Source organism: Brienomyrus brachyistius, chromosome 4 (genome assembly GCF_023856365.1).
Source record: "Brienomyrus brachyistius isolate T26 chromosome 4, BBRACH_0.4, whole genome shotgun sequence".
Lineage (NCBI taxonomy): Eukaryota > Metazoa > Chordata > Actinopteri > Osteoglossiformes > Mormyridae > Brienomyrus > Brienomyrus brachyistius.
The window spans coordinates 11,200,234-11,218,347 of NC_064536.1; the positions used below are offsets into that span (position 1 = coordinate 11,200,234).

Below are 18,114 nucleotides of genomic sequence, written 5' to 3' on the forward strand. Positions count from 1 at the left end.
GTGATGGACTGGCATCCCATCCTGCATGTGCCCCATGTAGTCTTGTGCCCTGTGATGGACTGGCATCCCATCTAGCATCTGCCCTTGCCCTGTACCCAGTAATAGACTGGCATTCCATCCTGCATGTGCCCCAGCGCTGTGCCCTGTGTTGGGCTGGCATCCCATCCTGCATGTGCCCCATGTAGTCTTGTGCCCTGTGATGGACTGGCATCCCATCTAGCATCTGCCCTTGCCCTGTACCCAGTAATAGACTGGCATTCCATCCTGCATGTGCCCCAGCGCTGTGCCCTGTGATGGACTGACATCCCATCCTGCATGTGCCCCATGCAGTCTTGTGCCCTGTGATGGACTGGCATCCCATCTAGCGTCTGCCCTTGCCCTGTGCCCATTAAAAGACTGGCATTCCATCCTGCATGTGCCCCAGCCCTGTGCCCTGTGATGGGCTGGTATCCCATCCTGCTTGTGCCGCAGCCTTGTGCCCTGTGATGGACTGGCATCCTGTCTAGCATCTGCCCTTGCCCTGTGCCCATTAAAAGACTGGCATTCCATCCTGCATGTGCCCCATGCAGACTTGTGCCCTGTGATGGACTGGCATCCCTTCCTGCATGTGCCCCAGCCCTTTGCCCTATAATAGACTGGCATCCCATCCTACATGTGCCCCAGCCCTGTGCCCTATAATAGACTGGCATCCCATCCTGCATGTGCCCCAGCCCTGTGCCCAGTAATAGACTGGCATCCCATCCCATAAGCAATTAGAACATGGACAAACGGAGTTCTTGCCCCAGGTTCACACATCATCTCCACCATGTCACTCAACAAGACCCTGTACTGGATAAACTTTCGTAAGATGGATAATCATACGTTTCAGTTTTTTATTCATATTTTACCTATGCCACAGTGATGAGTTAATTTGCATTTTAATGCCTTTAATTACTTTTGTCTCCAGCATGAGTGTTTCCACACATTGCGCTACATCTCAGCAGAGCAGGACGGCCTGCGGCTGGGCAGTCTTTACGCCGGGCTGCTCCCGTGCAGATCGCAGCAGCCCGGGACAGAGGCTCTCTTGGACAATTTCATGCAAATCAAGAACCAGAAAAGGGAGAATAAATATGAGGTCACAGAACCATACTAAAGTGTGAATTAACAGTCTAATAACACACTTAATTAGCCATTAACACTGTGTGTCTGCTGTATTGATCGTCTTTGGGGTATAATTATTATCCATGCATTAGGAAGCCAGTTCATCTTTATCGTTACTTAGGAAACCTGTAAGATGACACCTGGCAGCAGTAATAACTCAGTCACCCCCTGTGACTTTAAAATTGCATCGTTTGGCACATTGGTGTTTTTCTTAATCCTTTGTTTGTCTTTAATTTTTGTTACTCTTTAATTCAGAAAAAAATCTGTCATTGTTTTTCAATATTGTTTTTTTTTTCCCTGCTTGCTTTGTCATCTGTCATGCTGATGACATTTAGTTTCTAACAATTATCGTTTGTCTACTGAACAAAGGACTTTGAGGTTTAATTTCATGGGGGGTGATGAAGGTCTCATTTAGTGTTATGTAGATGATGTGCACCTTCATGAGTACTAGTAGATTTATTTGGCTTGTATCAATTTTAAAGATACTTTGAAATTGCATTCGCATTTATTGAGAATCAAGACAGCTACTCAGAAACCGTACTATTTTTGATATCAGTTCTAAAAAATGAAAAACAAAAAATCTTTGCTGCATTGTAGATCGAACTCAAACTGAATAACAATGTTTTACCAATGGCACAAAATATACAGCATAATATAGAAAATATATACCAACGATAGAGAAGTATGATCTAAACCAATCACCTTCCTTAAGCCTTTCTGAAAATGAAAAAAAAACTTGTTTTTTCCAAGTCGTAAAATCCGATGAGGCCCTTTAAGATGATTTAAAAATACAAAATTGCATTACAGGTTCTCTCCAGTCAAATTTTCCAGGTACACAGAATACTTTTCACCGAATATTAATAACCTTAAAATACAGTCATCCCCTTAAAGGGGAGCCTCTAAGGGTCCCTTATGAACCTTAATGACACAGTGGGCACGGATATCGGTTAAAAGCTATTTACTGCTAGCAATTCTACATCTGTGACAACAAACTTCAGGAGTTCTACTAATTATTATTGGTTATTATATTTTTATAATCATATTTATAATGTGCTTAGCAAATTATGAACTTTTTCCCAGCATTGTGTAAAAACTGTATATATCGATTAAAAATGTTATTTGATTGTATATATTTTATTTAACGGCGATCTGCCATGTTATTGTGAGGAGTGACCCACTGATTGGTTTAATGCCTGTGATAAGAGGAAACCCTTTGGTTTTCCTTGGGCAGCCATACCTCTCACCAGGGTTTCCAAGACACCAAACACTGCTTTGGCCCATCGACACAGCTGACCCTATAAAAGCCCTAACCAGGCAATTAGCTCAACCGGGACCAGCTGGGTCTCCTTAATTGGAGCCCCGTAGCCAGGGGACCAGCGATCAGTCGCCATGGAAACTCCAAAGTGCCAAACCCTTCCTTGTGCCATTACTGTTTATGCTGCTGATTCATCAAAATTGCAGGTAATTACAAAGTAACATTATTCTTATTACACTAGATACATACACACACACACGCACATATATATATGTATCATGCACACTATTTTACTGTTTGAAATAAATATGCATATAGCATATATTTTTCATAAAGCCTTCTATCTTCATTAACTGCTCTTCATATCACACCTAGCAGTTAAACCTAGATGTTCAAAGTAGATTCACGTAGTAGCCCTATCCTGCAGTTGGAGCAATGTGAAAGGAATATGAATCGATATATGATGCAGGGCACTTTGTTACACTGCAGTGACTCCATGCAGTGGAACACAGGACATCCTGTGAGTTCGATAGCGAACCTTCATCAGTTTCTAAAAAAATCCGAGGGACAATGATCATGTTTTACGGAAAAAGAAAACTTTATAATTTAATAACATAGCAGAAAATTTAATTTTACTCAGATTCTAGCCAATAGTTCTTAAAGTAAAAGTGTAGCAGTCATGTGAATAATCTCCTTAAGAACTCACTGCAGAAACTTAATTTAGGCCACTTGAGGTCTTAAATAATCCTTGCAGCCATAATATGGATTTTTATTATTATGGATTAATATGTATGTTGATATTTAATTTTAAATGTTAATGTTTTCAAATTCTATATATGTTTCTTATAAGTTCTATTATGTATTACATTAATTCTATATATGTTTTGTATAAGTTCTATCCTTATATTTTATTGTTCATGGTTGTGAACAAATGTAATACACACGTCACTATAAAGGTGGAGTGGGTTAAAAGAAAAAAGATAGAGAAATGTCAGTTGGGTTTAAAGGTGTGGGCTTTTTGACCACTACATTCCTTAAGTATTTTTTCATTTGCATACCTTAACGACATTATTCTCAAGTATGTTTTGTTCATGGAATTAAAGAAATATTTTCTTAAGTTGGATTGGAAGTGCATGAAACAGTACATCACTGGTTTACCTGGTCACGCCATTAACAATGGCTGGAAAGGCGATATAATGAACATTACTAAGAATGACCTAGTTCACCATGCAAAGGCGTATAAAATCTCTTTCAAATGGAAAAAAATCACCTAATTGGTATCAAATAATCCAAAATGACAATAAGTACACCCCTAGGTGCTATACCTGCCATTTAGTTTATAAAATATTTCATCTATTATAAGTGATTTAAAATTTTTTAATTTGTAATACAGGGAAATAGAACTATTGAAGTTTAATGGCAGAATTTGCTGCAGTATTCTGTGATTTGGAAGCCAGGTAACTGCTATTACCCGGCACTCTGGTCCTGATTGGCTGGTCCTTTTCCACCCCCCCGTGACTGATAGCAGGTAACCATTATACAACATTGTCTTACCGGCCAACTGCTTTTATTTTCCTCTCCAGCCAATGAAATATGAGCCCAAAAGACACATTAGCAGCAAAAAAAAAGGCATGCTGACTAATTAATAGCATTAACGTTCAGTATGCTTGATTGATCAATGTTTAATTGTGCTTGATTAAATCACAAAGTACTTTACATTTTGCATGTTATTCTCATGTCAGCGAATACAGTATATCTACTTTAATGAGTGAATTGCAATACTTGTGTGTTATGTCTGCATTCATAACACCATGCATCAACATAGTGGATTGTGATGTAAAGGCCAAAGCAGGGGGCATTATGACAGCATTGCAAAGACCTTCCAGTAAAAATGTAATTCAAATCTGTGCTCAAACATATTCAGAATATATTTTAGTTAGCAATAAAAACTGGATAACCTTATACCACTAAACTCCTAGTAGCACATTAAATTGCATAAACTGAATTTATATACCAGTCATTCATGTGTCAAAAATGTGAAAATACAAACATTTAAATATTTAAATAATATTTTAGCCATTTAACCCTACGGGACACTGCCCTGTTGTTATACTTGCAGGAAAATATTACTTTCACGAGTTGTGAAAACATGTCATGATCCTGTAGTGAATTAGCAGTTGGAGGATGGATGGATGGTATATAAATGACTATGAGGTAGTATTAGAAACAGAGCATTCTGTATCAAAGCATTGCTCGTCTGACACGCATCCCCCACCTGTTCATTGGTAATTAGCTCAGCGGCCTTGAGGGAGAGCATTTTTCCTGATTACCTAATTAAATCCTGATCAAGACAGGCACAGCCTATAAATCTCATTTCCTATCTTTCGTATTCTCAGCCGTTACTGGACAGACTGCAAGATTATCAATGGCTCTCATAATATTAATATTCATAAGGAAAAACAAAAGGTTCCTCCAGACGAGCTGAAACAGTTTATCTCAGTCTTCCTGCTTCATGTGTTCCGAATCTGCTCTGGCTATCTGGCTCTGTGAAAGGAGCCTGCAATAAGTGCAGCGTAATTACACCCTTTATTTCCAATCTACTGCGTGGTGCTGCTTATGCCACACGAGCTGTAATCCTCTCTGGTGCCTCCATCCCTAGTGAAGCTACTGGTTTGGAACACAGACGGCAGGCAGGTATAATAAACTGTCTCCATGGCAACCCAGAGCAAATTCCCAGCCTGGTGCTCCAGAGCTTGGCTGGTCCTAGAGAGGAGGAGAGAAGCTGAGGGCAGGCACGATCTGGCACCGAGATCTGTGTCGATGGGGGTGGGGGGCTGGGGGGGGGGGGGGGGGGGGGGTGATATGGGGAGGTGGGAGGGGGGCAGATGCCAGTCGGTTCCAGAAATTAAGCTTGAACATGGTGAGCAGAGGTCAGCAAGCAGGATCCGGAATCCAGTTCTGGTTTGGGGGGGGGGGGATGGGCATAAACCCCCCTCCCACTTTGGTCTGATGCAACTACCTTCTGTTTTCTGTCTTTACAGGTGGTTGCTGAAAAAGCAGAGTTCGTAAACGTATGTTCATTAACAGAGAGTGTAATCACGGTGCTGGTATTAAGATTACGTAACGATTAAACATCCGTATCGATAAACATGTGGTGTGGCGAATCGGCCCTGCTGTCTCTGGGTGGAGAGCACTTCACAGGCAGCTGGTTTCCAGCATCACCACTTAGAGGTTCAGGACACTACATCTGGACTCTGCAGCGAGGCTAATCTGATGGGACCTAGTAGGTGGTGTGGCCTGTATCAGTATCAATATTCCCCCAAGGCAAGGACACTCTTGCAGGCCCAACTAACATCACTGCACCACCCAGCTCCTGGCACTACCTCTAGGCTATTGATGTCCTTTGTGGATTTCAAAGCATATACAAAGAAAATGAAACAGGGATCCCAACCCGTGTAAAGTAGGAGTTTTAGTATTTACCAAGGACATGCTGACAACTTAAATGTGTTTGCATAGTTGGATTTTACCCTTTATCATGTGTATAAAACGCATCACTTTCTACACAGAGCAGGCATGAGATGTCCCACCTTGTCACCCTATAACCCACCAGCATCTGCAGATGAAAAATAATATTCAGCTAAATTTCTTATAGCAAATACACCGAGAAAAAGATCAAATATCCCAATCAAAAAGATTACCAAACATTCTCTCAAGTGTGAAGCGATCTCTGTTCCCATGCGCGGAGTTGAATTCTGTCGAGTAGGTGTTTCTGTCAAGTGAATGAAGCAGCTGACGACTCGCGTCGTTCGGAACTGTGAAGTTTAAAGAGTGTTTCAGAGCTGGGCCGAGGTGCAGCTACGCTGACATACTGGGAGTGCGTGTGGTGCTCCAGTGCATTGGCCTGACAGCGATATGACAGTAGCACACTGCCTATAGCCTAACATTTTCAGTCCAGTTAATTTCTGCTTCACACCCATGCAGCCTATATTACTGCAATAATGTGGCATGAGTCCATACTGTTATATCACTACACAATCCAGCACAATGTGCATAACTCATATTCTGAATAGTTTGAATAGACTCTCTGTGCAATGTTGTCTCTGTGCAATGTTGTCTCTGTGCAATGCTGTCTCTGTGCAATGCTGTCTCTGTGCAATGCTGTCTGCAACCAAGGATACCAAAAATAATACTAAAAGAATGCTAAAATGTTTTGTAATTCCCAGAGGAAAACAGCTTCTTTTACTCATTATTAATGCAGACACAATTTTAGTGGATGTGTTTTACAAAACCTATAGTGACTTGCGTCTGATGTCACGCTCCACTCAAAATTAGGCGGGCAAGTGTATGATGGAATACATCTGAAAAGCAAATGTTTCCTCTTCCTACCCTGAATCCCAAAGCATAGCCTGGTAAAGTAAATGTGAAGATGGGTCCACAACAAGTCAATTACATAAGTGCACAATTCGGAGCACACAAATATTTGGACAATGTCCCAATCCTACTATGTAATGTGTAGCTCACTTACGTGATCTGCTGAACTGCATCCTTACGAAATCTTCTCTATTGCTATGTGAACATCGGATGTTCATCTATGCCAGAAAAGATCTCAACAAATCTTAGTCTTCACTTAGTCTGAAAGACTGAGTTGCTGTGAAATTGTACAGATGCGTGCCCTTGCATGTGTGATGTACGTGATTTGAAAGTGATATCGAATAATGCATGCAGCTTAAAAGACTGTAAAAAAGTTTCTTTGTATTGAAACATTGACCTCATATGTGGGACTGTGTAAGACTACTGGAAAATGCTGCCTGTTAATTTGATTTATAGAATAGAGTAGCCATTCCAACAGTGAGATTTACTTGAAGAGGTCGCATTCAGTAACGTAGCTCATCTTCATTCTAACAGGCTTTTTCAGAAGGTGTCTTTCTAACATGCCACCATGTTAATGTTAAAAATGTTTGTGTTTCTTTTTCATGGCCGACATTTTGGGGGAAATAAACTAATAATAATAACAATAATAATTTTACTTACACTAAATAGCACCTTCCTCACAGTCAAGGATTCTTCCCAATACATACAGGCCGACACAAAAAACAAAAGTTCAACCTTACAAACTGGATTAGGCATTGTAACATTTTTGAAATAGCGATGTTTTCACTGGGGCTTAAACTTTGAAATAGACTGTACATCTTCCAGATCGTGTTGACAACTCTATTGTGTAAGTGAAACACAATCGATCAGATGATTGATAATTCATCTTCAAAGATATGTAATGTCAATTTTTACTGTTGGGTCTTTATGGCACAATTCTACAATGTAACTATCTAACTGCATTTCCTCTCCTTTCCTGGCAGTTCAAAAGAAGCTTAACTGTATATGTGCTTTTATATGCCCCATAGAAGGCAAATCAAAACATGAGGAAATCAGTGGTAAAATGATGTTTTATATTGACTGTCACTGGCACGGCCTACTTTGCAAGATTGCGATAGCTTATTTCTACTTTATTCACAAAGAAAATGAAACATACATGAGAAACATAAGAAGTATGGACTAATGAGAAGGCGAATCAACCTCTTTTTCTTATGTAGATAAGCGTTGGGAAAATTATACACTAGCGCTAATTAGACAAACATAATACTTGCCTCAAGTACACTACCAGGAAACTCACTGCAACCACAGCACCTTGGCAGCAAAGAAATATTTTCTTTTATTTGTCCTTATTGCATCTCCTAAAATGGCAACCCCTACGGGCAAAGAACCACTCCTGTTATTCTAATACAGCAATATCATTTCTGAAGTAGTTCAGTTATACCCGGTATCCTATAGTCCTTACTAGTCCATTGTGAAGCTCTACTATGACATTCCTGGAAATTCTTCCTACTTATACATATCTAAACATCCTATTTTATGTTTTCTACTGCCTCGTTATGGAATCATCCCAGAGGTGGAAAGTTCTGGTCCAGAAAGTAAAAATGTAGAAACAAAATCTTGGTCTAAATGTTTACTTTCTGCTCCTGAACTCCTGAATTATCCATATACATGCCCAATTCTTTATGGAAGGCTGCTCATTCAAAAAAATTAGGCATGCCTTTGTAGATCTCTTGCTACACTATCCCATTTGTACATCATATATATTTTGCTATCTGCTAATTTAATCCATTCAATGATATTTTCTATTTGATTTTCAGAGCAGCATCTCTGCTCTTCATTGTCTCTTGCCACAGCTAGCATTTTGCCCCGAATCGCCTCTCGACACTCAAATTTCTTCCCATGTTGAAGCATATTGTGCTGACATTTTGACCTGCACAGCTGACGATTATCTTCAGTAGAACCTGTCAACGAGACGCATATCCCACCTTCCTGCTTATGTATCTCCCAGAACAACTCAAAAGCAGTGTCATCAATAACTGCCAACTTTAGATATTGATGAAAATCGCCTTCCCTCTGCACACCTGTAAGCAGGTCTTGAGGCTTATTTCCGTACATCATCTGATGTCCACGCGTCGTAATGCCCTGAGATGAGTTTTTGGTTCAGGTCGCAGTCATCTCACAGCCAGACTCTCTAGATTACCTTCTCAGCTGGACCTCTGTGACACCATCAAGCTCCTACAACTCTTAAAATACTGCCTGATTCAACCACCAAAAAGAGAACGGTGTCATATTGAATTTAATCTTACCTCTTAGCATCATCCAAATACTCTGAGGCCAGAAGTAAGTTTATGAATTTCCCCTTTCTAGTACAATTTGCTTCAGAATCTCAACCATTCTTCAAAACACTCCATTCTTAACTCTAAACTACAGTTCAGTAGCAATAGTCCTGAGTTCATCCTGACATTCTTTCTTAGACAAGAGATTATTATTATTAATTTGTGAGGTATTTGAAAATCTGCTGTCATGAATATGTCCATCGAGAACTGCTCATATCATAGCTATATCCTTTTATCTGAAGGCATAACATTTTGCCTATAACCATCTATGCCTATGTGGACCAAAATGAACAAATAACCTTTTTAATACAATATTGATTAAAAAGGCAGACTTAACTCATGTTCTGCTTTAGTTGTAACATCAGTCTTTGTATGGGGGGTTTTATCAAATTACTGATACTCATGTCAGCGGGATAACATTTGATGGACCATACAGGACCTTACAGTTTTCTGTTGACATTTATCTAAAACTATGAATGTGTGTAACAGTAGGAAAGACAAATGAGTGCTCCTGCATCATCATAAAGTTTACAGGTTCGACCCTCTGACAGCTGACACACTGAGTTAGTTCAAATTTGTGCATAGCTGTGCAGCCCTGCTGTTTCACAGATGTTCTTGTACTTTAGGCAACTTGAGAGACACCTGATACATGTGAATAATTTTCTTTTATAAGCATGGAGAGTTTATAAGATGCTCATTTTTAAAGCTGGAAAATAATTTCACCAATGCACTTACAACTTAGGTTTTTTTTAATATGTATATAGCCATACTAGCATAAACCACAGGTGGCCAATCTTATTCAGACATTGTGTGTGTGTGTGTGTGTGTAGACCTTCGCTACAACTCCATAATTAGATCACTAATTAGAGGACTGATTGGCTGAAGAGCCCTCACACCTGGGTTTGAACAGCTGACCTAAAGGTTATCCCGAAAACCTGCATACTCACCAGCCCTTTGAGGATAAGATTGGCCACCCCTGACATAAACCGCTGATCTGATTGGGGCAATTTTATAAATGGCCCAAATCAGGCTTTACATGCAGTAAAAACTCAAAAAAGAAAAATAAAACTCCCGTATTGACCATACGACTAATAGGCTGTTTGATGAGGTCACACCCTCATATAAGTTTGACATCAGAGGCTCATTACATCAAGCCATCAAAGGCAACCACAGCAGGGTCAGCACATATGGGGTCTTCGGTCCAACCTGCACCATAACTCACATCCCAGTTCTCTATACTGAAGACAGCACCTCTGCATGGAACAATAGTACTATGATCAGGAGGGGGGTGTGGAAGCAGAAGAGACAGTGATTCCCCTGCAGGGGGCCCTGTTGAAATAATTTTCTACCAGGCCCAAGAATTATGCATGCCGGCCCTATAGAAAACTGATACAGCGTTCCAGTCCATCTTGAATTGTATAAGTGACTTTACACTTCAGCAAGCTTTTTGCATTGATTGTATTTTTTTAAGTTCCAGCCAAATCTTTGTACATACTATGTTTTTGCAGACAGAATTATCTGTAAACCAAAAAGCTCATTATCTTCTGAATAAAAGCTTGCTGTCACATAGCAGTACAAAACTGAAATAATGAATGTGTATTTCTGTGTGAACGTTTAGCTGTATTGTTTAATGCTTTGAATTTGTGTTCATTATTTTACCGCTAAGGCGTGTAGTTGTAATCCCTGGTGCGTTACAGGTTGCTGGTTCCTGTTGCATTTATAGCGTGGAACAGCTAAGTAGTTCGTTTTGCATACCACAGATTTTTAGTTCTCATAGTCAGTAAGATTTATGCTAGTTGTGTTTCTACCCCCCGTCTTAGAGTAACATATTGCTTCAATTTTATAATCTTCCCATTATCGGTTTTTGCCTTTTTATAACCTTAATAGTATTATATTGTTTTTATGGCAATAACTATGTTAAAATAAGTATGTCATAATTGATTAGGTATCCCCAAAAATGAAAAGGGAATTTAAGCAACCGTATATAAAAAAAATGAATATAAATCCATTTGGTAAATGTTTATTAGAGATAAAAACGTCAATCTAGCTAATCTTAAATCACCCATTCCATCAGAGAAACAGTCTCTGAAAGTAGAAAGACAAATGGATTCATATAAAGTAATGAATAAGTTACATGAAGCTACAGTAACTAATTACCTGAGTTTACTTCTGCATGTTTTAATTTTTTTTTTTTTACTTAATCAAAGAGCCGTAGATGATAAATATGAAAGGCCTCTATTTTTGAATATGGTGTGCACTGGTCACATGGTGTGCAGCCACATAAATAGCGATAAAAATGGTGACCCCAGTGATTTCACGTACAGTATTTTGTTCAATAATGAGTTTGACAGCTCTGGTGCCTTTCTGTTTATTGCGCATGCAGTACATGCCCTGGCGCTTCTTCTCTCATGCTCTAATGCTTCATTCAAGCACAGACCATTCTTAATCTGGTGGGTGGGTGTCTGTCTCTGTTGACCCACCAAAAAAGGAAAGTGCATCGAGCGGCCAATCAGACTCGCAGCTCTACTGCAATGCTCAGGATTAGCAGCTGAGACTACTGAGAGGTGTTCCAGAAGTGCATCGTTTTGAAAACTGTTACACCACAAACCTAAAGTTAAATGTAGGCGTTTTGCATAAACCAGCATGGTTATGAATTACAGTTTAACCAAATTACAGTCAGTTGTTCTGTTGATCCAGGTAATCTTGGTAGGTCTTTTTTGTAAAAAAAAAATCATGTTTCTACTAGATGTAACAGATCTTCTATCCATGTAATAGATCTTCTATCCATCAACTGTGCAATATCCAATTTCTAAATGGCATTGATAATAACTGTGCAATATCTGTATACTGTACAATATCTATATACTGGACAATATCATCGCTCTGTGTCCAACATCCACTACTCCTTGCACATGATCATCATTACTGTGTAATATTTAAAGAATGTGCAATAACCTACACAGTAATTTATTCTTTCCATACGTAAATAGCGCCGCAGAACTTTTTGCACTATTTGTTTCTTGTTTGTCGTGTTCTACATGCATGTTTGCACTGGAGGAGCTGCATTTAAACGCATTATACATGTGTATAGTGACAATAAAAGGCATTCATTCATTCATTCATTCATTCATTCAGCCATGTTGGTATGGCTTCCTAAACGGTGGTCAGATGTACATTATCCATAAAACATAAACGTTGATGCATTTTTAGTGGAATGGCCAGCATGTCCCCAAAATCTCACTCTCTGAATGTACCTTCATCCATCTGTCATTGATCTGTAACATGCTAACTTACACGAAGTATCACTGACCCACAAACCAGACTGTGCTCTTCCTCATCTTATTTACTCTTTATACACTAATGATTGCTAATCATGCTAAACACTGGAAATTATAGCACCCTTATAAGCCTCATCATAAATGGTGTGAGAAAATGTAACTAGATAGATGGACTGCCTTGCATCTGTGCCAGCGATAACCTGGAACACTATGCAGAAGAGTTCTATAAAATGCTGCTGCATTAAGCGGCTTCTCTCCCAGAGCTGCCTTCCTGGTCAACAATCATTTCTAAGACAACTGCACCCCTCCACTTGATAGAATTGTTTACTTGTTGCATGCAGTAACTTATGTGTTTGACTACTGTGTGTTGTCTGTATCGTAGAGCACTTTGTGCTTTTAGGCCGAGCAGGACCGAATACACCAAAACAATATCCATGCAATTATCATGGTTACGTGCTCGACGTAAAGTTCATTCTAATTCAACGATCTTACAACATGCTCGTGCTTCGCCTGATGAACCATCAAGGTACATTTAACAGTACTATAAATGCTGCTCTCGCAATTGCTGGGATTTAACTGGCTTAGGTTGCTATAATTTATGATATTGCACGGTGAAATGTAAGCTAGCTACAAACCCCTTATATAAACCCCTTAGCCGACGCTTTTATCTAAAATGACATACAAGTGAGGATCAAAGAGCGGAGTCAGACAATGTTCCTGGAGCAAGTGCGGTTAAGGGCCTTGCTCAATGGCCTGCTAGTGATGTCATTCTTACTCCTACGGGATTTGAATCAGCCACCTTCCAAACCCAGAAGCAGCGTCCTAAGCAGTAGATCCACACACCACACCGTTACTCGTACCGTTACTATCTGATCTGGAATACCAGAAGTTGACACTAGCGACTGTATCTTGTCCATCAGTTGGTCACCACTTCCTCATGAATCTCAGTTACAAGTATCACGTACAGTAGCAGGACCGTAGTACCCTATGTTATCTTGATCCACCACATAGGGATTTCAGAGTTGCCTCTTGAACAAGCAATAAGACTATAACAGGCAGCCATTAAGGCGATTCGATAACCAAGAACGCCTTCCATTTGGTATATTTGTGCATTCAAGTGGCATTTAAGCCTTGGTTCGGTACATCGGGGGGTCACAAATATATTGGGTTGCTCTCCCACTGCTATGCTGGAACCTTTGTGTTCTCTGCTACATTATAGACGCTCACCATCGGTCCTCTGGGTTTATTTGTCTGCTATTTCAGCGAGCCATGTAGGCCAGGATAAAAGCCCTTCTGGGAATCACAGGCTAATCACACGTTTCCCCCAAAGAACTCATTGTCTGCGCGATCAGAGAGCCCAAGTCATTCTTAAAGCTCAGAAGTGGTAGAATCCTCAGCCTGCATGTTTGTTTTAAAGTGCATGAAGTACTTTTAGTGCAACACACACGTATTACTGACGCCCTGCAATCCAAACCCAAAGAAATCTAGACCTGTAAAGTAATGACAACAACTACTGTAGGCTGCCTTCTGAATTCATAATGGAGAGCCAGCAACAGATCAATCGTCGCTTTCAACATAAATGGAAGCTGATTAATCTCTATTAATTTCACTAAGATGTGTCTTAATAAAACATCCTTCCCAATGTTTGTCTGAAGCATTAAATATATAAGAAGTAGCAACAAAATTACATAAACAAATTGAAATAACAATAAAAACATAGAAATCAATTTAATGTTACACGTTTAAAATGTCAATGTGAAAATGCCTTAAGAAAATATAATAAATTATTTTAAAAATTGCTGCAGATTAGGCTATATGAGGTCAAGTTCTGATTAGCCATAAATACACATCCTACCAAAGAGTATATTTTCTGTATATAGCTGCAACATGTTATTTATTTAGTCAAAGACAGTGTGATCACAGAGAGATAGCAAATGAATAGGTGACACCGTGATTGTATAAAAAAAAAAAACGCTGTATTAAATAGCTAATTTATTAGTATTATCTTTTTATTATGAAGCAGCATGTACGGAGATGTCCCGAAGAATGTTTTTATGAAAATTATTATTGTTGTTCAGAGAGCTGAGGCCGTTTGTTGACTTTCGCTCTGTCACTCAGAATCACTCAGGCTGACCCAGTTCATGAGTGAAACGTCTGCGTCTATGATGGGCCAAACCGTCACGTCCCAGTGCCTCAGAACTCTGATGCTACCCGGCCCCGCTGCTACGGAAACCACCGATACGGGACGCAGCATCCTGGATGCAGTGTGATTTAATCCAATGAATTACCCTGTCAACCCTGTAGTAATGTGTTCTTCAGCATCAAGCTGCAATTTCCCGGCCAATGTAAAAGGTCCAATTTTCTTCATTTTATACACCATTTACTTAATCATCATTGATAGTTTCCAATAATGCTTTTTTTTATTTATCCATCCATCCATACATACATCATCCATCCATTTTCTATACCTGCTTGTCCTATTGCGTTAGATTTTTCAGTCTACATATTATAATGAATTCATACAATATTAAAGAAAATATTTAAAAATATAATCCATGTCTGTACCTCAACAGACACACAAACCGTACTAATTCATTGTGGCACTTTTTGGGATCATTTCCCAAGCTGAATGATAAAGGAACCTAGAATTAACTGGGATTTTAAAAAACTGTTATTGGTATTATTATTAGCACTAAACAATAATGTGATTCCACATCATAGCTGTACTCCATCTGCAAGGTTCACAGAAGGCATACGGCAGCTGCTGTGTAAATGGTGGGTTTGTTGTTGCGTATCACTGGGGAACTCAAAGGTCCGACACCAAACAGTTTCTGGTGGTTCCTCCTGAATGGACGGAGAAACCTAAAGAAAAGCAGCTAGTGACAATACACTGCAAAGCGTGAAAGACTGAGTACTACAATAAAATGCCTTTTGTCTGCAGTACAGATTCAAATATCTGAAAATTCATTGCTTTAATAACAATGGTCAGGATGGTGTGCATTTAGCTGAGAAAATATGTCCGTTCGTGTTAAAACTGAACAAAATAACTAGTGTTCTGTTATGTCCTTTCAAGGCACTAACACCACGCAAGCCAACCATAAAACCAAATAAGTCATCGTTGCTGTTTGCCTCGGTTATGTTACAAGGGTTGTGGCGTCTGCTTTTAGTTCACATCCCACAATGGTATCGAGTGCCACATGGTACGCTAGCTGTTATAAAGGAGGTAGGTAATAAAATGGGTACCGCTTTGGAAGGTAGGCAACCCGCGATCGCAACAATTAGCTCAACAGAAACTGTAAAGAGACAATATGGTTACTGGATGCATAGACTAAAACGTTTAATCTGATGATTTATTTGGACATACATCACTGACAAAACACCGATGATGTACTAACCGCTGTTTTTACTGGGACGTAGAGTACTTGTTTTTCTTCTCCACTGATACCAAGCTGAAAACCTTTGGACTTGACCCAGAATTTAAACTTTGCATTGTCTGTTGAGCTGGATTCGGATCCATTGAGGAGCTGCACAATCCGGTCGTATTTTTTACGGGTCACTGTCTTTGTCTTGCCGGAATCCCCGTATGTCCTGAGACACCAGTCCTGAAACTGGCGGTACATGTCCCGGTCGCCCTCCATGGTTTTTCAACGGGCCACAGAAATGCAACTTGTCTTCTGCTTCTTCACCTTTTTATGTGGACACCTGTTCGGCAAATATCGACTATACAAAAAATCCTCTAGAAAAACGTATCCAATATAAATTTCAGTCAAAGTGCAAGTTTTTTCTCTTCTTCTTCTTTTTTTTTTAAAGAGACCTTTGTAGCTGGTGTCGTGATCCTACATCAGATCCTCAGGTGATGCTCTATAAATGTGAATCGCACCCTTGAGTTAATCGGATCCCGAAGCGCTTTAGTCTCCTTTCTTTACGTGAAAGGTTTCGTTATTCCGCCAGGACCGCGACTTTACTCAGCTGGGCAAAATCCGCCTCTTTCTTTATTTTATTTCACACAGAACTGACCGGCTAACGGGAATCGATATAATTCAACATCGGAAAGGCATGAGCTCTTCGTGTTGTGTCTCCTGAGTACTGTTTTGTCCTGGACCGTGTCTCTCGCAGGATGAAATATGGGTTAGATAAATCTTTTATCTTAACAATTCTTCTTAAAACCTGCACCACACAAAGCTGCGGAAAACCGCGTAAGTAAATATTATTATTCGGCCGGACTTAATTATTTACTGAATTCGTCAGTGTGAACAAAATCGATAAATATACTAAGACAAAGATGTAAATATATTTCCTGATTCATTAAATAGATGATATGGTATGGTTAGCTGTGCATTGATACAAAATATTGATATTGATTGGACGTGCTTGTATCATTTCGACAATTACTGTTTTCTTTTATCGTCCTAATATTTACTGCATTTAAGTAACCAAAATGCATCGATGGAGTGGCATTAAATATAGCCTACAAGATTTTTTTTTTCTCGGATCGGGTCAGATCTGTTGTTTTTTTCAGCTCATGCTCTCATTATCATTGTTACAAAAATCTAAGTAAATCGCTTCATCTTTCGGCTTTTCTGCAAATCTGCCGTATCCCCGCTGTCCATAGATGTGATCCGAACAGAAGCACCTCCTCTGTGCCAAATGATACCTGGCGACTAGCCACTCTTCCTATCCTCTGCTTTCTGAATATGCCCTTTCCATGGAAGAAGTGCAAACCCAAGTGCTCGGCAGGCTCTTCTTTACCGATCCAGCAGTGTTGCGTTTCAATTTAGTTTGTCTTGTTTAATAATCTGGATTTCTTAGTGGCACTATCACCGAAGTGCCGGATTCTGGCGACTCCTCGAACGACTAGTCATTAGGGACAGCCCGGTAAACTCTGTATAAGCCATCACCCCGTGAAAAGTCCCCTAACAGAACAGTTGCAGCCGCAAAACCGGATCCTTATGCGCGCGGTCTCCACCAGTGCATTATACTGGATGTCTAGAAAGGTTGCAGCCGGGAGTGATAACACGGGATGTCGGAGCTCCGCAGAGCCCCCTATCCCATTCTCAGCCCTCTGATCGGCTCCAAGCCCTCTGATTGGCTGCGGGGACAAAAGTTTCTGTGGAGACGGCTGAGACATGACGTCACATAAAGAATTGTCCCATTTAGGGATCGGGGGATGTGCGCATGCCCCGTCCCCGCAGGTTGGATTCGAAATCCGTGCAAACAGAAAGTCGACGATGAGGCGGAACGCCCCGTTGCCATGGAAATGGTTCTCATGGCGTAAAAGAAGCCCAAACTACGTATAGCTAGCTGGTACCGATAAGATATTACAACAGCATAAACCAGCACACATGAATTCTTTGTCCATTTGACCGATAGTATAGTATCCGTAATCTAGTGTGAAAATTCACAAGACGCCTGAGAAGAATTATAAATGGTGCCGCAAGAGGAATTAATATTAACAGTATAGTAATGTAAGATATGTTTTGTGTACTTAAAAATAAGATAAATGCTCATAAATACTTGATAGACAATATGCATATTTTTCTTGAATTTTATGTTATGAACCGATTTCTTAATATTTCGGACAATTAGTGATGCTTTGAAACAATGGTCAACATATTTGTCTACTCCTGGCATGTTTCAGAAAATCACAGTAAGGGCAAGCACTTCGGAAATTACGTAAAATATTTATTTAGCCCATTTTACCCACTGACATGCAGCTGATATGTTGATGCGTGTG

The 18,114-nt window shown here is 39.9% G+C and overlaps 1 protein-coding gene across 4 annotated transcripts in view; it reads right to left on the minus strand.

Moving 5' to 3' along the window:
- Positions 1-17,432, minus strand: part of LOC125740403 (nucleolar protein 4-like) — an 87,675-nt gene extending 70,243 nt beyond the window's left edge. For 3 of the 4 annotated variants that reach the window (XM_049011410.1, XM_049011408.1, XM_049011407.1), the window contains exon 1: positions 15,776-17,432. In XM_049011410.1, coding sequence (XP_048867367.1) covers positions 15,776-16,018 — 243 coding nt within the window. In that variant the 5' untranslated portion in view covers positions 16,019-17,432. Of the gene's footprint in view, positions 1-887; positions 961-15,775 lie in introns of those variants that run through there. The other variant, XM_049011411.1, reaches the window with a different exon arrangement.
- Positions 17,433-18,114: the final 682 nt, after the last annotated feature.